We start from the raw sequence: 21,550 nt of genomic DNA, 5'->3' as shown, positions 1-21,550 counted from the left end.
AAATAATAATGTTTTACATTTGAAACAGTAGGCCATTGTGGATGTAAAGGTGGTTCTACTGAGCACAGATCCAAAGCACAGTCCCACTTTATTTCGGCCGTCACAACTGATGTATCAAGTATATGCAAGGTACCGATTTTTTAGATGATCATCTTCAACAAGAGGAGCCACCCTACTGTAGAAGGATTGTATTGGTGGTGGCAAAACCTTTGCCTTCTTGGTTAATGTAAGGTCCACAACTAAAGATAAGAAACATTACAAAACTGGTTCAGTGACATTAACCTAGACGACTTCCAACCTCCAACTATCACCGAATGCCAAGACAACTGGATTCACTTTGGACACCCTCACCCTCATGGAACACATTGCCAAAAAACAGACAGCTCTCTATTCTAAATAAAGTAGACCATTTGCTTCCAAAAAGTGACTTTAAACTCAGGAGCGGCTCGTATTGGGGATAAGAAGTAGGGCCAGGGAGGTGGGGGGAGGGGACAATGTAGAAAAAATATGCACAAAAGAGGCAGGGGGACGGGCAACAACGAAGAACATTTTTTTACCTGCTGCCCTCCAGCATTGCGTCATGCTCTTCGGCTCCTCTCCCCCCGCAGGAGGGAGGCAGGCAGGCAGGTAGATTCCCAGCCTGCCCTGCGGCCAATCCCGAAGCTGCTCTCACATGAGAGCAGCTTCAGGATTGGCCTGAGTGCCCATGATGTGCTCTACAGGACATACTGGGAGTCTGTGCCTGTTTTCTCCCGCCCCAGCAATGCAGCTGGGGGTTGTAGAGGGGTCACTGCACATGTGGTTTTTGTCTGGCCTGAGATGGCCAGCCATAAACCACATGTGCTCAGTAGGTAGAACCCACCACTCCCCCTCCAGCGTATCATAACCCTGCCCCACCTCCAAGCCTTGGCACAAGATAAATAAAACGATAATAAAACTGCTTTTAAACCTGTTTAATCATCGTTTTATTTTTTTAAAGAGCTGGCAGGGGGCAACACTCCTTGGCCATTGCAAAGGAGCCGCCGCTGCTTAAACTGCTGTTCAAGCTCTCGTATTTTCACATCTGATGATAACGCCAGCTTCATGTCTTCTCAGAATCCACAATGGCACGTATTAAGGGTATATTTCATGCCATAGCATGTCTCATCCAGGACCTGAAGAAACATGGCCACACCAACCCCATCCATTGACTCTTCGTTGCGGACCTGCACTGACTTCAAAACCAGCTGCATCATTTATAAAGGCGTGACAACCAGCACCTCACTTATCCTGCAGACAATGTCATCATTTCTTGTGGTTCTCGCCACACCAGCAGCCAGGACTCCATCAGACTGTAGACTAAGAAGCGCAAAAGAGGAAAAACAAGGCAACATGCCTTTTCTATCTGTGCACCAAGGATGGAACAACATTCCCATCAGGATCGCCCAACACTGCTGCAACTTAGAAAAGAGTTAAAGATGCACCTCTTTAAAAAACACTACATCACAAGACGTTAACAGTCCACAAACCATCTACCACTCCTATTACTCGTTGAATTTATACATCTTTTTGACACTGTGTGTGCTCTGCTGCCTTTTGGCTAGATTAGCGCTACAGAAATGATACATACATACATAGTTTTAAAAAAAGGGTAGTGCATGTCTTCTTACCTTTAACCACATCAGCTACGTTACACGTAGGATCGATACTCCCAAACTGCTTGGGATGGGCTGGATTTGTGTCTCCACCGAAGAGGAGTGCTTCAAAGAAAAAGAAAAAAGGTGTAAATTGTTCAAAAATTAGATTTTGTTTTCACTCACGTACTTTCTACCCTTTGTGTTTTTATTTATTATTTGTATAGTCTAGACAAAGATGGGCTGTACAGGCTTCAAGGCTCCAAACAGGAATTCAAAGGCCCCAATCAGAAAGTTTATTTTGGCCATAGACATTACGTTCATGGCCGAAAACACCTCCTAATATACGGCAGGAATTGACAACGGGTTCCTTGCAGGCTTTAGTGCAATTACTACTGTGGTTTTCATAGCCACGAGTGCGGAATACTCAGCAGTAGTAAATTCCATTCAAAGAGTGAGAAGTTGGTATTCCAAATAGGATTTTCCTTGGAGGTTTGGACACCCCTGAAAACCATGTATGTTTGGGGGCATAACAAAGCACCCTTTGGATCATGTGGCTAAGCAGGTCCACTAGACACAGTCACCAAGCTAGTAGCTAACTAAAAGCTGCAGCATGAATTGGCTGAATAGAACACCAGAGGTTTTGGTCAGATGAAAGTAACAATGGTATACCCTTCTTCAATGCTAAGTCATGGACCTAATTTGTTTTTCTTTGAATGTCATTGATGCCTGACACAATGTTAGGTATTTTTATCTAGTACCATGGATATAAATAATTAGTTTTTGTGTGGGTCTCAATTAGTGTAAAATAAGTAAGCAGATGGCATAGACTGTGTTTTGGGTTTCGGGAACATAACATGGGGACCTGAAAATGTATGAATTTGTGTTTAGTAGGGGTACCCTGCCAAACACCACTAGTGAGGCAGTGATTGTGGTTTTGTCCAATGCCGAGAGGGATTCCCTAGATGTCAGATCATATGTACTTTTTATCATAATTTGATACAGGCTGTAAGGACTTTGCCAAATTGCTAGCAAGGAGTTTGTTGCTATATATTGGAAAGCTGGTCCATTCAGACCCGAACGGCTTTATCCAAGGAAGGAACACCCGTCTTAATTTGAGGCGGTTATTCATGATGCTAGACAGGGCCCCTTAAGTGGCACCGCAGGCGTTGATTGCCTCTCTTGATATTGAGGCGTTCGACACCCTTGGAGGGCCATTCTTGTTTACGTTGCTTGGAAAGATGGGACTAGCTAAAGAGATCATTATGCGGACAAAACTCTGTATGGCCATACAAAGCTCAAAGTGCGAATGATAAGTATGTACTTACAATCCTGGACTGTGCGGAGGGGTACTTGTCAGGGCTGTCCGCTGTCCCCGCTTTGGATCGCCCAGTTGATGGATCATTTGGTGAGTGCTTTAAGGGAGCAGGCTCCTGCGTGAGGGATCCAACAGAAAACAGGACTTCACATGGTCTCCCTCTAAGCCGACAAGGCTCTTGTTTACAGAATCAGAGCTTATTGGGTGTTAGGGAGCACTGGATGGGTTTGGCAGGCAGTTGGGTTTACGGGTCTACTGGGATAAGTCCTGCATGTTCCCGGTTACACAGGCTGGCAACGTTGCAGAATAGAATTTCGCCTCTTCTCAGATGGGAGCCTGACTCTTTTTGGTATCTAGGGGCACAGGTATAACACAAGGGTGATTACCTGATTGTTGGAAAAATGGGTACAGCTATCACTGGAATCTGGGGTTCGATCCCATTCTGGACTCATCTGCCCCTTTTACTGATGTGATTTGTAGCCATTCATAAATCATAATTATACCACAATGAATATATCTCTTTGTGGCACTCCCTGTAATCTTCAAGAAGCAATTTATCTCCGACTTAAATAGCTTGCTAAAGGATCTTATCTGGGCAACCAAAAGGAAGAAACTGGCCTAAGCAAAGATGATGAGATCTCTAGAGGAGGGCAGCATGGGTTTACCAAACATGAAGGCTTACTGTTGTGCTGCAGTTGCTGTGGCCAATAAAGTGGATGGGGATGACAACCAATCAAAAATTCCTGGATGTTTGCACTGTTTCAGAGAGACAAGCGAGAGTGGGGATGCTACTAGGGACATGAAAGGGTATGAAAGGGCGCATTAGGGCAGCTAGGACCGCCAAGATCTGTTGCCATAAATATGTGGATACTATCTCTTTGGTGCTTGCCAGACTTTGAACCACTGACTCGTGTATATCAAATGATGCCATGGAACCAGGTAGGGGTGAGAAATGGGGGTGACCTATATCAATCAAGGGAACGGACTGCCCCCTTTGAGAATTTGAGGGTAGAAACAGGCCTGGCCGCACATTTCATGGCGTACATGGTCTTCAAGTGCAGCCAGGTGCATGTGTGGGGCAGAAGCCACAGAAGCAGAAAAGTATGAATTGCTCACTAGTGTATTCACATTGGGGGCTTGTAGGCATGTAATAACCCTATAATATAGAGCCATTGTAGGAAAGTAGTATCTGCTTCTTATGGTTACCCCCACTTTTTGCTGATGTCACACTGTCTTTGGCCTAGTCTGACTGGGATCCTGCTATCCAGGACCCCAGTCTATCTGCTTTCTCCTGTAAATTGATATGCATGTACCTTAGGTACACTCCAGATTGGATTCTGGGGTACCCTTATCAGTCCCTAGTATATGGTACACCATGTACCCAGGGCATAGGTACCCCAGAGGCCTTCCATGGGCTGAAGCATCTATTATGCCACCCCTAAGAGGCCATCCAAATTGACACGACCAGTCTGCTACAGCAGACTGTGTAAGCTGGTGCTTGCACCATTTACTTAAAATATAGGTTCACTATATCTATCTAAATCACTACACTTAAACACCTATCAGTCACCCCTATGGCGGGCCTTAACAATCCTGAAGGCAGGGTGCTGGGTTTTTCGTGAGAGGGGGCCCCTGCATGAGCAGAGCCCCTCTGCAGTCTTCGGAGAAAATACTCCAGGGTTGTCTGTGATGCAGCCAGACATATATGCTTAAGTGCATTATAACCTTGCGGTAAATGCTAACTTTAAAACAGCTGCTTAGAAACATGTCGTGTTTGGTGTCAAACACCTTGGAATCATATCTTCACACCAGTAACTGGTGTGGGAGTTGTGATTCCACCTTTCTGAAGGGACATATGTGGGTCACCGGTATACCCGGTACCAGCTTTCTCGACCTGGGCAGCACAAAAAGGATGATGCCAGCCACAGACACGATTCTGCTCTCCTGCTGCTGAGCCAAGCTTGCGCAGAGGAAGGCATGACAATAGGCATCCTGTCACAGGGAGGTGTAACCACCTCCTACACAGGATTTAGTGTATAGGGGCTAGGTGGATGTACTCTTAGAGTGCCAGAAAGTCTGCTCTGGGGGCACATTTGGGGTCTCTGTGCATAGTCTAGCTCAAACAGTTCTAGGAGCCATTTGCTCCTGCTCTGGTTCACAACTGGAAAAAGGACATGGGTGTAGCCACCCCTCTGTCCTGCCCCTCCCCTAGGAAGGTCTACAGAATCTTTCCAACCCCTTCCCATGGGTATAAAGTGGGTTACCTGGCTACAGGACTTTAGATTTTACCTGGACAAGATTCTGCTAAGAAGAAACCAAGTACTTCGACTGCCTGCACGACGCTGGACGACTGAAGAATCTCCCTTGGAGTAAAGGAGTTACTCTCCTGCAAAAGCAGGCACCTAAACGCATCTGACAGGTTTGCTTCTCCCAAGCTCCTGAGGACTCCGAAGATTTCAGCAACACAGGAGGTGGGTTTCCGAAGGTCCCTGAGGTCGATCTGCCCTCTCAGCGATTCTGAGAGCAGTATCCCTCGTGGGGACCGCACAACCCAAACCCCTGTGCACCGTGTACATTTGCAGTACATTTGCAGTTGCATATCCTTAGTGACGATTCCCGAGCTTGTGCATTGGACTCCGTGTAGTCGCGATCCCGAGCAATATTTGCACCGAAGATTTCCGGCCTCCACTCCATGAGTGTCCTGTGGGCTGGTACTTTGCAAACTTGCTTGAGGTCTCCTCGCGATCCCTGGTCCGTTGGCCTGTGGGTCCTGGCGAGGGTCAACTTGCTAATTCTTGGGCTTACCTGGTTGCTCCAGACATGCCCTGACTTTCCATTGCTTGGAGAGTCCCCTGGACCTTGCTGGTCCTCACCGTAACCGGTTTCCTCTGACCGCGTGGATTGCAGTTACCAAGGCTTGTTGGTGCTCCAGCCGGACATCGAGCCCTCAGCTCTTGACATCCTTCGTGGGAGAGCTCACCTCCGGACTTTGGTCGTCCTCGACTTCTCTTGCTCCCCGTGGCTACAGAGTCAAGCAACCCTTCTTCACTCCTGAAGCACTTGACATCGGTGGGCATTCGACTACCAAGCCCCTTGTCACCTGAAGTGACCCAGACTCTGTCCCCTCTGCTTTCAGGTTCTTCTCACCTCGAATCCATGCTTGGATTCCACCGGACGTTCTTCGCCCTCCTGGCAGCAGGACTTCTTTGCAGCTCTCCATTGAAAACGACAAAGGTTTCCGACATCAATTAACCCCTATGCACCCGGCTCCTCTGGGATAGGTAACACGGGTACTTCGGTACTCACGGGTGGGTTGGCCTTAGAACCTCTTAAGTTCCATAGGGTTTGCTCGAAGTCCTCTTAGAAGTGTCCTTAACTTGTAAATTTCCAACCGCGACTTTCCCATAGAGTTGTACGGAACACACGTCTGTGTTTCCTCACTGCACCCGTCCTCCGTGGGCTCCCTGTTTCACTCCTCTGGGTGGTTCTTGGGGTCCCAGCGATTCTACGTACACTAGGCACTGTGTCTTGTTAAGTCTTTGTTGTTATACCATTTTTTTAGTATATGGTTCGGTCTCCCCCTGGAGCCCGCTGTGTATTATGCTATTTACGAATGTTCTATCAATTTAGTATTGTGTGCTTTATGCCCTAGTCTCGTGTAGAGACTAGTAGAGAGTGTTATATTAATAAATACATATTTTTACATAAACAGTGTGGTTTTCCTTTCATTTAATCATTTAGGAGGTGATATTCTGGTAAAACAAGCTGCTTTACATTCCTTCAAGATTAAGCTTGAAGGCTGCTCTCCATAGCTACCACTAGGAAAGCTTTCAATAAGGTTATCTTTGACCTCATACATCATAAGGGTTGTGTGGCCTGGTACAAGGTGCCCACTTTAACTAGTGGACAGCATATACCAACCCACCTTCTCACATTGGTGTGCAGCGGTTGGGATTCAAGCTTTCTATTGTTTTACCAGATAAATCTCATTGAATGATTAACTGAAAACCACTAAGTAAAAGTTACATATAATACAATCAAGATTAGAATAAAGTAAGTTCTACTGAACTTGGAGTTGGGCAAGCCAAGGATCTAGCACACCCTTTCTCCAACTCAAGACAGTTTAGTCTCCTCTAGGTTAAAGGTAGGTGCCTACACCACATAACATTAGTATGTCTTCTAGAGGAGAAGCCAGTGGCTCTCTGCCAACTAAATACAATGGCATCTCCTTTCCAGAATTGAGAGCCATGTGTGCATCTAGGAAGCTGAGGACAGGAAGAACAGCAAACACCCAACGTATCATCGAGATTTTGCTCTTAGATGACCTTAGAAAGACCCCAGGGTCTGATGAGGTAGATAGAGTGGGTAAGGCAGGAAATGAGGAAAGGCCAGAAAGCGAAAACTGTTTTTACCTAGAATCAAACCCTGACCAGAAGAATCAAAATGATTCTAACCCGGGCAACTTAGATCTTCCTTCAGGTGAGGGAGAAGGCCCAGTGGCCCTCTCTTTACTCCACCAAGAAGAGTACCGAGTTTACATAGAAGATCCAGAACTCCCTCTGCAGAATCTAATCACTCAAGTACTTCTGTAGGGATTTCCATATCAAACAAGAGGGAATGCTCTTATGATAAGCAGTGCCAATTTCTGGAGCTTGAGAGAGTCAAACTCAGGCTCAAGAAAGAGCAATTGGCCCTAGATAGGGAATCCCTAGAGCTCCAAGGAGCAACAATAAGATTGGGACTAGAGTCCCATGGTGGCAGCAACAGTGTCCCTAGAGCTAGAGAATATTCTCATGATCATAGGACCTGAACACGATAGTCCCTCCCTATCTAGAGTGGGGATGGCATCCACACATGGATAACTGCACTAGAAAGGGCCTGTAAGGTACAGAGGGTCCCTCAAGAACAGTGGGCAGCTATCTTGTGGCTCCCCTTTGCTGACTAAGGTAGAGATAAGCTACTCACTGTTAGAGAAGAGGATGCTGACAGTTACTCAGTCTTGAAGAGTGCTCTCATTGATGGGTTTGGCTCAACCACTGACCAGTACAGGATTAAGTTCAGAGACACCCAGAAGGCACAGACTCAGGACTGAGTTGACATTGTAGATTGTGCTACTAAGGCTCTGGAAGGCTGGTTACTTGGCAGTAAGGTGTGGGATTTTAAAGGATTGCACAATTTAATTATGAGGGAGCAGATTCTTAATAATTGCAAAATCAGTTGTTGCATCAGTACTTGGTTGATTCTGATCTGACCTCTCCCCAAGAATTGGGAAAGAAGGCAGACAAATGAGTCAGAACCAGGGTGAAGCAGAAAACTCAGAATCAAGGTGGTGACCAAAGGAAGCAAGATGCTAAAACCTCAGATAAGGGTGGGGAGAAGGGTAAAGACTAGAAGTCTTCACAAGGGCCCCAAAAACCTGCATCTGGGGGGGGGGGGGGGGGGGGGGGGGCGGGGGGGGAGTCACAGTCTAACAAAGGAAAAGGCAAAAAGAAACCTTGGTGTCATATCTGTAGAGAGAAGACACATTGGACAAAAGGTGCCAATTGTCCAAGGGCCAAGGAATCTACTCCAGCTATCACTGACCCGAAGGCAACTGTTCCCCCTAGCTCACTTCCAAGTGGTGGTGTACAGAGCAAGGGTATAGTAGGGTTAACATTGGGATCTGAGATTGATTCTGGCCTAGTCAGAATTCCAACTCAGGCTGTTTTAGTCTGTGATGGAGGCATGGATATTGCCTCCTTATTTGTAAGTCCCAGTAATCTGGGCAAGTACAGACAACAGCCTTTGATCAATGGTAAGGAGGCCATGGCATACAGGGACACACGTGCAAGTGTCACAATGGTGACAAAAGATTTTAGTCTGTTTTAGTCTGTGATGGAGGCATGGATATTGCCTCCTTATTTGTAAGTCCCAGTAATCTGGGCAAGTACAGACAACAGCCTTTGATCAATGGTAAGGAGGCCATGGCATACAGGGACACACGTGCAAGTGTCACAATGGTGACAAAAGATCTTGTGGACCCTAAACAGATCATACTTGGTGAGATGTACCAAGTGACCAATGCAAGCAATGTCAGGACAGACCATTCCTTGGCAGTTGTGAATTTCACCTGGGAAGGGGTAACTGGCCCTAAGAAAGTTGCGGTTAGCTTAGACCTCCCTGTTGAATGCTCTAGATCCTGAAAAAATGGACCAGATGCCTTCCAAGAGAAGGAGCAGAAGGGGTAAGGCAGGGTCTTCCCCCCTGCCGCAGAGTGAGGATCTGTCACTTGAGGGAGATGATCTCAGTCCCTGTGAAGGAACTGTCTCAGAGTAACTGGAACCTGATCAGGTTGAGTTATTGGGGACAGGGGGCCCTTCCAGGGCAGATCTGAGCCAGGAGCAGCTGAGCTGCCCCTCTCTTGAACCCCTCAGACAGCAAGCTACTGCTGGGAGTGCCAGTGGATCCCACAGGATCTACTGGGAGGATGGACTTCTGTATTCAGAGGGTAGAGACCCCAAGCCTGGTGCTGTCAGGAGGTTGGTTATACCTCTGAAGGTTAGAGGCTTCCTATTAACACTGGCACATTATATCCTATTAGCAGGACACGTAAGCCAAAATAAGACCCGAGACAGACTTGTCCCTCATTTTCACTGGCCTCACAGGTCAGAAGACACAAAGGAGTTTTTTTTTTTAACTTTATTTTCTATATTTATCATAGAACTACAAGACAAGTCATGGCATCAGAATAAACATACTTACATACATACATATACAGCTTGAGTAGAGAAATGAAGTGACGAGAAGAAAAAACACAGGAGAAAAAAAAAAGAAGGAAAAAAACAAAACAAGACTCATTAATAACATATAGAGATTTCTCAGCTCTTAAACCATTCCTCAAAAGGGGCCTATATCTTAGAAGCCAACTCACTCCTTCTTCTGCCCCTTAGTAGATACACTGAGGATTCCAAATTATACAAAGCTAACATCCTAACTCTCCAGTTCAGAAATGTAGGAGCTTCCACACTTAACCACTGGGATGTAATGCATAACCGAATCATTGCCGTCACTATAAATAGGAAGGCAACCATATGTCTGGGTCTTCCGACAGTATCGATAGACTCACATCCCATTATAACCAGCTCTGGGGTTATCACAACCGGCAAATCCAGCACCTTATTTATAAAAACCTCAATGTCACGGAGAAAATCCCTCAGATTTGGACATGAATAAAACATGTGGATTGAATCGGCCGCTTGGAGACCACACCTGGCGCAACAGTCGGAGGCAAAGATGGCGGCCGGTCACCCGGCTGTGTAGGTTGGTGCCGTGAGCTTCCCTAGGTAATTCCTCCCAAACTAGACGCCCCACCAGCTCGGATGTTCATTGGGGCTAACTAAAGCTATGCCATGCTGAGACGACTCGCACAGCTTTACAAAAGACTCACCGGTAAAATATTGTGGCTCAGGCTTGGATCAGCACCGATCTGTTTCAGTCTTCAGCATTGGCGTCTGCCTCATTGCTCCTATGTTATTATGGCCCCGAAAGCAGCAGCAAGAAACGCAACCGTGAAGGCACGGGCCCGGAGTACGCGACCGATTAGTCCCGGCAGAGTGATTAATGGAACGAAGGAGCTGCGTGTTGGAATTGCTGCTCGCGATGGCGATGAATCAGCAGCTGGAGATGCAGGCGCCACGGAACCAGACCTCGCGGGGGGCGGTAAGGGGAAGCAAACCCTGCCTGCTTTGATCAAGCTACAAACAGGGAAAGCGAAGACACCGGTAGGTGGGGGGGGGGGGGGGGGGCAATGAACGGGAGCTGCCAATGTCATCAAAAATGTCTAAGGATGCGAGCTTGAAGTTGAAAGAGGCAGCTCCTACTGCTAAGCCACTGGTTTCCATTCTCGTTGAGGATAGCAGTGCTGTGACTCCCCCCTTGGTGAAGACTAGCTCCGGATCTCAGGAACATATCCAGCTTAACATATTGAATCTCAATGGTCCTGATAACGATGCTTTGTTTGCTGGGGGGGCAAAAAACCTCTTGAAGTTGTTAATGGAGGTAACAATCATCCCGAACCAGGCATTCTTCCCCCTGTGAGGAGCATTATAGGAACTGTATTCACAAAAACCCGAGTCGCTTAGTCAGTGCCCTAAGGGTCAAAGTCTAGATGTTCAAGGGGTGCGTTTAAACCCCCTTTTTGGTTCTAATGGTGACATAAAGGAACCTGAGGGGGGGAGATACATTTTTTTCAATGTCAGACCACACCGGATCCTCAGAAGATGAAGGCCCAGACAAGGAATGGACAGATGATGATAGCGATCCTGCAGATTGGCGCTCAATGGAAGTATCTAAAGATGAGATTTCATTGCATGATCCCCACACGATTCGTAAAGCTATGAAAGGTAATCTGGTTTCAAGTAAGGATCCAGGGTCTCTTGGTTCTATGATGTGGGACTACTCCTTTTCTGCACAGCCTGGCTTAGTTGGCAATGATAGCTCTGTGTCTGGAGCTGACGCAGCCCCCTGTCCACAGGTGCCGCCTGGTGAAATAACTTTGTCAGTCATCTACCAAATTATCATGGCACACCGTGAGGAGACCCGACTCGAGAGTGCCCGTACACAGGGGGCGTGCCGTAGGATGCAAAACTCGATTAGAAGAGTAGCAAAAACGTGTTCAGATATTGCTGTGAGGATTGTAGAGGCTGAGGAGCGGATTTCCAGTCTTGAGGATGCGATGGCTACTCAGAAGGAACTTGCGGATACAGTTAAAGTACAACGGGAGGACATGCTCTGGAAACTGACTGACATGGAAAATAGGGCCAGGAGAAATAACTTAAGGATTTTGGGAATCCCGGAAGGAAGGGAAGGCTCAGACATTAGACAGTTTGTGGTGGATCTATTCTCTGAAGCCTTCCCGGAGGTTACACAGTGGAATTGGCAACTTGAAATTCAACGCGCTCATCGTTTCCCCTTTAAGCAGAAGCAAAAGCAGAATGCTGGCCTGGCTGGCGATAGGCCGCGTGCAATCTTAATCTGTCTAAATAACTTTCTGGCTAGAGAGAAGGTTTACGATCTAGCTAGACCGGACAAGAAGAGGGTGGGGAAGGATTGCTCATTTTTTGTTAGACCGGACTTTTGTCCAGCAACTGTTGAGCGGAGGTGGCAGCTCCGTCAGCTAATAGCTCCATTTCAAGCAAAGGGAGCTCAATCCTTCCTGCTCTATCCATCTAAATTGAAAGTAATTTATCAGGGCCAGACTAGGTTTTTTGTTTCGGAAATCCAGGGGAAGGAGTTTTGAATTCAATTTAGTCAATAATGTTTGTTTTTGGATTTGCATTCTGGGGGAGGGGGTATGTTTTGAGGGGGACTGAGCGGAGTTAATCCTCTTTGTTGTCTATATGGCTTGGTCTTGGCTATGCCCGGCTCAGTTCCTCAATTTTCGGTTAAATGGGAGGTAGGATCTAGGGGAGTGTGGGAGGGACCAATCTATTCCATCACTAGGACCTCGGTCCTGATGCCTCAAAAGGGGGGTGAAGGGTTGGGGGTGGTTGAGGGAGATGGGGTGGTGCAGGGTGGAGTTAGCATTGGGTTGGGGGCTGGGGGTTTTTGGGGGGTGAGTAAGATTTTCTGTCTAACTTTTGGTCGTGGTATTAGTGGTAATAGATGTGGTTCTATGTCAGACTTTATTATTAAAAAGAATTTATGGTTTGAGTGGAGATCAGGAGGTATGTTATCTTTGAATGGCGCAGGGTAGATTACGCTTAAGCTCATGGAACATCTGTGGTTTGAATGATGGAAAAAACGGGCCTTGCTCTCTAAAATTGTTCAAACTATGCAGGTTGAGGTCTTATGTCTTCAGGAGACACATATACCGTGGGGAAAACGAGAGTGTTTGAAAATTCCTGGTTATGATCTTATCGCCTGCTCTCGGCAGACATCAATGATTAGAGGGGTTGCCATAATGTTAAAGCGAGGGGTAGGATCCTGCAAGAGAGCTAGAGAGGATACCGCAGGCAGGTGGGCTATAGTGGAAATTGTAATTGATGATAGGCCCCTATCTGTCTGTACTATATATGGGTCAAATTTAGATGACCCAGAAATTATAACATGTCTAAATCTAGAACTAGCAGCATGGCCACATCCTATGTTTTTGTGTGGGGACTTAAACATTAATCTGACAAGTAATTTTAATTTGACAAGCGATCAAAACTAGTCCGGTTGGAAACCTCATGTGTTTAAGGCTCTCCAGACTTTAGTTTTAGAACATGAGCTGATGGATCTCTGGTATCGACATCATAAAGATAATGATGGCGATACATTTTACTCCGCCCCTCACAATAAAATGGTCCGGCTGGACTATTTTTTCATTTCTGATCAGATGGCAGGGGCAGCCTCTATTGTAGTATCTCCAAGAACGTTATCGGACCATAACTCATTGATAGTGGAATCCCCCTGGCGGAGATTGGGTAAAGTTCCTAGATCATGGACTTTCGAAAGAAAGTTACTTCTAGATCAATTATATCGAGGACACATGAAAAATTGGATAACAGAATTTTTAATCATCAACAGGGGAACGGCATCCGACTGCATTGTTTGGGATACATTCAAGGCAGCACTCCGTGGCGAGACCAAAAGTTTCTCAGCCCATCGATGGAAGACTATTCAGGCACAGATTAAGGGTCGCTTCGACGAGCTTCGGGTGGCTGAGGTAGAAGTAACACGTAATATTCAGTATGACCACAATGTTGATCAGAGTCAGCAGGCGGCGGCTATAACCAAATCTAAGCTGCTAGAATACTTCGGTCAAGATTTAGCCGCAAAGTATGTGCAGTACCGCACTATGATGTATGAGTTCGGCGAAAATTCGGGTAAAGTCCTTGCCAAGAGATTGCAACAGAAATGCATGGCAAATCGGATCGATATAGTTCAGGATCAGCTCGGCTCCATTCAAGACACGCCGGACGGGGTTATTGATGTCTTTAAGAATTCTTTTTCTTTGTTGTATGAGGAGGAGAGGGTTAGACTCCAGAGCAAAACCTTGGTTGATGGTTTTCTCCAGAAAATCAATACGTTGCAAATTACATCAGGGCAGAATGAGGTACTCTCTGCTCCAATTACTTTGGAAGAGGTGGAGCGGGCAATTAAATCCCTGGCCAATGGGAAGGCCGCAGGCCCAGACGCCATCCCTTTGGAATTCTATAAGGAGTTTTTATCAGTAATTGGTCACAATATGCTGTTAGTTTTCAGGGCAGCACAGTGTGGTGCCATACCAGATTCTTGGCGCCAAACTACGATTATATTGTTAAAAAAAAAAAAGACAAGTTAAACCCCGCATCTTATCGACCAATTTCACTCATAAACACTGATAGTAAAATATACTCAAAAATATTATCTCCTAGACTTGCACAGGTAATTGTTCCGCTGGACTCTTTGCGCCAGCACGGGTTTATCCCGGGTAGGGACACTGCTGATCACGTTCGTCGGGTCATCGCCCTACTGGACTGGGCTCATACGGGGTCTCCCCTCGGTGTGATCCTGTTGGACGCCGGGAAGGCGTTCGACAGGGTCTCTTGGGGGTTTTTATGGGCAGTGCTCCGCTGGAAGGGCTTTAATTTAGATTTTATCCAGGCCATTCAGTCATGATATATCTCCCCAGTGGCAACAATCCGGATCTCAGGGCAGGAGTCAGGGCGCTTTAACATCAGCAGGGGGACCAGACAAGGATGACCCTGCTCCCCCTTGCTCTTTGCTCTCTATATTGAACCCTTCCTTAGTAAAATTGAAGAGAGCACAGATATATCACTGGTTAGTATTAGGGGAGTAGAATACAAGACGTTGGCCTATGCGGACGATATCGTGGTTTTAACTAGTGATGTCGGATCCGCTTTTGTAGCATTAGAGACACTTGCTCTACAATATGGTTTATTATCCGGATATAAGCTAAATATAATTAAAACGCAGGTCATTCAGTCAGCGGCTATGCCCCCCTCTAAAGTTCCTGTAGTCACAGAAGCAGTGTACTTGGGGGTCAAAATTACGGCGGTAGTAGGTAAAATTCCAGACTTAAATCTTCTCCCAGTGGTTGACTCTGTCAACACCAAATTGCAGAGATTGGATCATCTGCATCTGTCACTTTACGGACGTTGCAATGTATTGAAAATGTTGGTTCTTCCAAAGTTTCTGTACTTGTTTAGGACCATCCCTTTGGAGCTTTCGCAAGTAACCTTGCCCAAGGCCGAGAGGATTTGTTTAAGGTTTCTCTGGGGATATCGCCGATCACGCAGAGCTGCCAAGTGGATTTGTCTTCCTAGGGATCGTGGGGGCTGGGCGGTCCCCAATCTTCTACTCTATTATTGGTCAGCCATGCTGCAACATTTTGGGCCGCTGCTGCTGGGTGACAGGGCGGATGTCCCGCTCTGTAACAGGCCATCTATTTATGAGATATCCTTGGGGGAGGCGGCTAAAGGTATATTAATGCGGGTACTCGAACCTAGCTACTTTAAAAAAGTTAGGTTCAAAGTCATTGGGACTATATTTACGGTTTGGCAGAAAATTCACCAGAAATATACTATCCCAAAAGGTAATATCTATACACCCTTCAATGCTGTAGGTGTTTTACCTCCTATCTTTCAGGATCAAGTTACTTTCAAATGGCAGAGTTTGGGTTTGAAAGTTATAGGTGACCTTTGCTCAGGCGGGCACATATCCTCTTTTTCTTTTTTAAAGGAAAAATTTCATATACAAACACAAGATTTTTTTAAATACCTCCAAATTAGAAGTTTTGTCGGTAAATATTATCACAATACCCCCGCAATATTTGATAAGTTAATCTTAATCGAACTGACTCAAAGGAGGGCTAAAATAGGTACTTTCTATCAATATCTTTTATTAGGCCTTCCGGATGATCTGGACTCACAAAATGTCAAGTGGGCGGGGAAATTGTGTAAGCTAGGTCTGGATCTAAGGCCTGCGTTAGAATTAGCTAATTATGTTCTCGTTTCAGGTAGTTTACGTACTCAAAGTTACATGGCAATGTTTGATTTATACTATACACCGACAAAAATTGCAAAATGGGGAGGGCGGAAGGGAGACACAAAGGAATTTTGTCGCTCCTGTATCACTTGCCAAGCCTGTATTAAGGCAGGTAGTACTACAAAGGCCCCCCTGATACCACTACCTGTGGTGGGGGTTCGCTTTGAGAGGGTTGGGATTGACATTGTTCGTCCCATGGATCCTCCAACTGCATCTGGGCACAGATTCATACTAGTGGTGGTGGACAATGCCAATAGGTATCCAGAGGCAATTCCCCTTAGGACTACCACAGCTTCTGCTGTGGCTAGGGCTCTCCTGGGAGTATTTTCCAGAGTGGGTTTCCCTAAGGAGGTAGTATCAGACAGAGATGCAAACTTTATGTCTGGTTACCTGACTGCTATGTGGAAGGAGTGTGGAGTGAATTACAAATTCACCACACCCTATCACCCACAATGCAATGGGATAGTTGAGAGATTCAACAAAACCCTAAAGGGGCATGATAAAAGGTCTCCCTGAAAAGCTTATGCATCGATGGGACATCCTTTTGCCCTGCCTTCTCTTTGCCTACAGAGAGGTCCCTCAGAAGGGGATTGATTACAGCCCTTTTGAACTTCTGTTTGGACATCCAGTTAGGGGTCCCTTATGTTTGGTTAAGGAGGGATGTTAGTTACCTCTCAAATCACCTAAACAGGACATAGTGGACTATGTACTTGGTCTCTGCTCACGGATGGCTGAGTACATGAAGAAGGCATCCAAAAACCTTGAGTCTTGCCAGGAATTGCAAAAGGCCTGGCATGACCAAAAGGCTGTTTTGACTGTATACCAGCCAGGACAGAAGGTATGGGTGTTGGAGCCTGTGGCCCCAGCAGCTCTCCAAGACAAGTGGAGTGGGCCCCATACCATTCTTGAGCAAAAGGGAGAGGTTACCTACCTGGTGGACCTTGGAACTCCCATGAGCCCCCACAGGGTGCTCCATGTGAACAGGCTCAAGCCATATGTGGAAAGGGCACACATGGGCTTGCTCATGGCTACTGATGAGGGACAGGAGGAAGAGAGTGACCCACTACCTGATCTGATCTCTCACAGAACCCTGATGATGGTTCAGTTGATGGAGTAGCCTTGGCAGGCAGCCTCACTGAACAGCAACAGACTGATTGAAGGAAAGTCGTCAATCAGAACAGACATATGTTTTCACTGACTCTAAGTCAGACTACTTGATGTACACATGAGGTGGACACAGGTGACAGCCTGCCTGTTAAAAAATAAGTTTTACAGGCAACCTGATCATGTTAGGGACTGCATCAGGACTGAAGTCCAGAAAATGTTGGAACTGGGGGTGATTGAGCCCTCAGATAGCCCTTGGGCCAGTCCAGTAGTCTTAGTACCAAAACCTCACACCCAGGGTGGTAAGAGAGAGTAGAGGTTCTGTGTTGACTACAGGGGACTCAATGAAGTCACTAGGCCTGATGCTCATCCAATTCCAAGGGCAAATTAACTAATTGATACTTTGACCTCAGCCAAGTTTTTAAGTACATTGGACCTGACAGCTGGTTACTGGTGAATCAGATTAGCGGAGGATGCAAAACCAAAAACAGCAATTTCAACCCCCTAGTGGGCACTACCAATTTGTGGTGATGCCTTTTGGCTTGAAGAATACACCTGCCACATTTCAAAGGCTGGTGAATAAAGTTCTCACATGTCTGGAAGCCTATAGTGCAGCTTATCTAGATGATATTGCTGTCCTTAGCTCCACCCAGGAGGATGACTTGGTCCGCGTGAGAAATGTTTTGAAGGCCCTGCAGAAAGCAGGCCTATCATGGCCACCAAGTGCCAGATAGGGCAGAGTAAGGTTGCATTCCTAGGCCACCTTGTAGGTGGAGGACAGGTTCAACCATTGCAGAGCAAAATCCAAACCATCATGGATTGGGTTGCTCCAACCACCCAAACTCAGGTTAGAGCTTTCTTGGGCCTGACGGGGTACTACAGGAGGTTTGTCAAAGGTTATAGATCTATAGTGACCCCTCTGAATGATCTAACTTCCAAATGAATGCCTAAGAAAGTTCAGTGAACAGTTAGCTGTCAAAAGGCATTTCATGACCTGGAACAGGCCATGTGCACTGCTCCCATTCTGCAAGGTCCTGACTATTCCAAACAATTCATTGATCAAACTGATGCATCTGAGTTGGGGGTAGGGGCTGTGTTATCACAACTGAATGAGGAGGGTCAGGATTAGCCAGTAGCTTTTATTAGTAGAAGGCTGACCCCCAGAGAAAAACGTTGGTCAGCTATTGAGAGGGAAGCCTTGGCTGTGGTTTGGGCACTGAAGAAGTTGAGGCCATACTTGTTTGGCACTCACTTCATTGTTCAGACAGACCATAAGCCCCTCTTATGGCTAAAACAGATGAAGGGTGAAAACCCCAAACTTTTGAGGTGGTCAATTTCTCTACAGGGGATGGACTATACAGTGGAACATAGACCTGGGAGTAACCATGCCAATGCAGATGGATTCTACAGATATTTCCACTTAGAACATGAAGACTCAAATGGTCAAGGTTAGTTTAATGTCCTTATGTTGGGGGGGGGGGGGTGTAGGAAAGTAGTATCTGCTTCTTATGGTTACCCCCACTTTTTGCTAATGTCACACTGTTTTTGGCCTAGTCTGACTGGGATACTGCTATCCAGGACCCCAGTCTATCTGCTTTATCCTGTAAATTGATATGCATGTACTTAAGTACACTCCAGATTGGATTCTGGGGTACCCCTATCAGTCCCTAGTATATGGTACACCAAGTACCCAGGGCATAGGTACCCCAGAGGCCTCCCATGCGCTGAAGCATGTATTATGCCACCCCTGAGAGGCCATCCAAATTAACACGACCAGCCTGCTACAACAGACTGTGTAAGTTGGTGCTTGCACCACTTATTTAAGATATAGGTTCACTATATCTATCTAAATCACTACACTTGAACACCTATCAGTCACCCCTATGGTAGGCCTTAACAATCCCGAAGGCAGGGTGCTGGGTTTTACGTGAGAGGGTGCCCCTGCATGAGCAGAGCCCCTCTGCAGCCTTCGGAGACCATTCTCCGGGGTTGTCTGTAATACTGCCAGACATATATGTTTAAGTGCATTATAACCTCGCAGTAAATGCTAACTTTAAAACGGCTGCTTAGAAACATGTCGTGTTTGGTGTCAAACACCTTGGAATCATACCTCCACACCAGTAACTGGCGTGGGAGTTTTGATTCCACCCTTCTGAAGGGACATATGTGGTTCACCGGTATACCCGGTACCAGCTTTCTCGACCTGGGCAGCACAAAATGGATGCTGCCAGCCACAGACACGATTCTGCTCTCTTGCTGCTGAGCCAAGCTACCGCAGAAGAAGGCATGACAATAGGCATCATGTCACAGGGAGGTGTAACCACCTCCCAGACAGGATTTAGTGTATTGGGCCCTCTCAGCGATTCTGAGACCAGTATCCCTTGTGGGGACCGTGCAACCTGAACCCCTGTGGCACTGCATACATTTGCAGTTGCATATGCTTAGTGATGTTTTCCAAGTTTGTGCATTGGACTCCGTGCAGTCCCAACCCAGAGCAGTATTTGAACTGAAGATTTACAGCCTCCACTCCACGAGTGTCCTGTGGGCTGGTACTTTGCAAACTTGCTTGAGGTCTCCTCGCGATCCCTGGTCCGTTGACCTGTGGGTCCTGGCGAGGGTCACCTTGCTAATTCTTGGGCTTACCTGGTTGCTTCAGGCGTGCCCTGACTCTCCATTGCTTGGAGAGTCCCCTGGACCTTGATGGTCCTCACCGTAACCGGTTTCCTCTGACCGCGTGGGTTGCAGTTGCCAAGGCTTGGTGGTGCTCCAGACGGAAATCGACCCCTCAGCTCACGACATCCTTTGTGGGACGGCTCACATCCAGACTTTGGTTGTCCTCGACATTTCCTGGTCCCCTTGGCTGCAGAGTCAAGCAACCCTTCTTCACTCCTGAAGCACTTGACATCGGTGGGCATTCGACTACTAAGCCCCTGGTCACCTGAAGTAACCCAGACTCTGTGCCCTCTGCTTTCAGGTTCTTCTCACCTCGAATCCAGGCTTGGATTCCACCGGACATTCTTCGCCCTCCTGGCAGCAGGACTTCTTTGCAGCTCTCCATTGAAAACGACGAAGGTTTCCGACACCAATTAACCCCTGTGCACCCGGCTCCTCTGGGATAGGTAACATGGGTACTTCGGTCCTCACGGGTGGTTTGACCTTAGAACCTCCTAAGTTCCAAAGGGTTTGCTCGAAGTCCTCTTAGAAATGTCCTTAACTTGCAAATTTCCAACCGCGACTTTCCCATGGAGTTGTGCAGAGCAAGTGTCTGTGTTTCCTCACTGCACCCGTCCTCCGTGGGCTCCCGGTGTCACTCCTCTGGGTGGTGCCTTTGGGTTCCCAGCGATTCTACATGCACTAGGCACTGTGTCTAGTTAAGTCGTTGTTACACCATTTGTTTGGGAATATGGTTCGGTCTCCCCCTGGAGCCCGCTGTGTATTTTGCTATATACGAATGTTCTATCGATTTAGTATTGTGTGCTTTATGCCCTAGTCTCGTGTAGAGACTAGTAGAGAGTGTTATAATAATAAATACATATTTATATATGAACACTGTGTGGTTCTCCTTTTATTTAATCTTTTAGGAGGTGGTATTCTGGTAAATCAAGCTGCTTTACATTCCTTCAAGATTAAACCTGAAGGCTGCTCTCCATACCTACCACTAGGATAGCTTTCAATAAGGTTATCTTTGATCTCATACATCATAAGGGTCGTGTGAAGGTGCCCACTTTAACTAGTGGACAGCATATACCAACCCACCTTCTCACAGCCATGTCTCCAGCATTCTCTACAGAACTGTGCCACGGGAAGATGCGAGGGGTAAAGAGATTTCGGAAGCTGGTTGATTAGTGTTCTGTGGTATCAAAAAAACATTACTAGAAATCAACGCTTTAAGTTTACAAAAATAAACGGTATTCATCAGACATCTTTCGCCCAAAAAAGGCCAGAATGTTCCCAGGGGCATTGGATCTGTGTCCCAGGTACCAACACACAAATGCAGACTTTTTATCAAATGGTCTGTGACTGTCCAATGATTTAAACCTACGGGCTACATTGGTGCGGTTGACAGGGGAAGTGGGTAACAAGATAATACCTCCGGAACCTTTGGTCTGCTTGTTGGGAATGACAAAACACTTCAAAAACATTGAAGCACACTGATTGCGTTATAGATTTGGCATTCATACTAGCCAAAAGAATATAGCTAGGGGTTGGAAGGGGAGGATAGCTCCGTCACATACACTCTGGCTGAAAGATGTACCCAGATTGACATGGCAGAGCTGAGTACTCTACAAGAGGCCAGAGGACGGAGGGCAGGACCCTAGCAGGTGGCTAGCTGGGAGGGCTTCCTAAGATCTTTAGAGGCTAAATCAGATGATCTACCACCATAGATAATCGACCTGATGATCAGTAGAATACGGTTTTGCTGGTCATTAGCAATACGGAGGGCTCTCTGTAGGGATAAATTTGGGGACGGGTTGGATTTCCAGCCAGCCCCTGCCCTGGACCG

At 46.6% G+C, this 21,550-nt stretch overlaps 1 protein-coding gene across 2 annotated transcripts in view; it reads right to left on the bottom strand.

Moving 5' to 3' along the window:
• Positions 1 to 21,550, bottom strand: part of LOC146805219 (pyruvate dehydrogenase (acetyl-transferring) kinase isozyme 3, mitochondrial) — a 1,482,095-nt gene that overhangs the window by 728,256 nt on the left and 732,289 nt on the right. For both annotated transcript variants that reach the window (XM_085622419.1, XM_085622420.1), the window contains exon 5: positions 1,650 to 1,739. In XM_085622419.1, the coding sequence (XP_085478545.1) occupies positions 1,650 to 1,739 (90 nt within the window). The remainder of the gene's footprint in view (positions 1 to 1,649; positions 1,740 to 21,550) is intronic.

This window comes from Triturus cristatus, chromosome 8 (genome assembly GCF_964204655.1).
Source record: "Triturus cristatus chromosome 8, aTriCri1.1, whole genome shotgun sequence".
Classification (NCBI taxonomy): Eukaryota; Metazoa; Chordata; class Amphibia; order Caudata; family Salamandridae; genus Triturus; species Triturus cristatus.
Note: the sequence above shows the minus strand (reverse complement) of the source record. Positions and strands in the feature narration are given on the sequence as shown.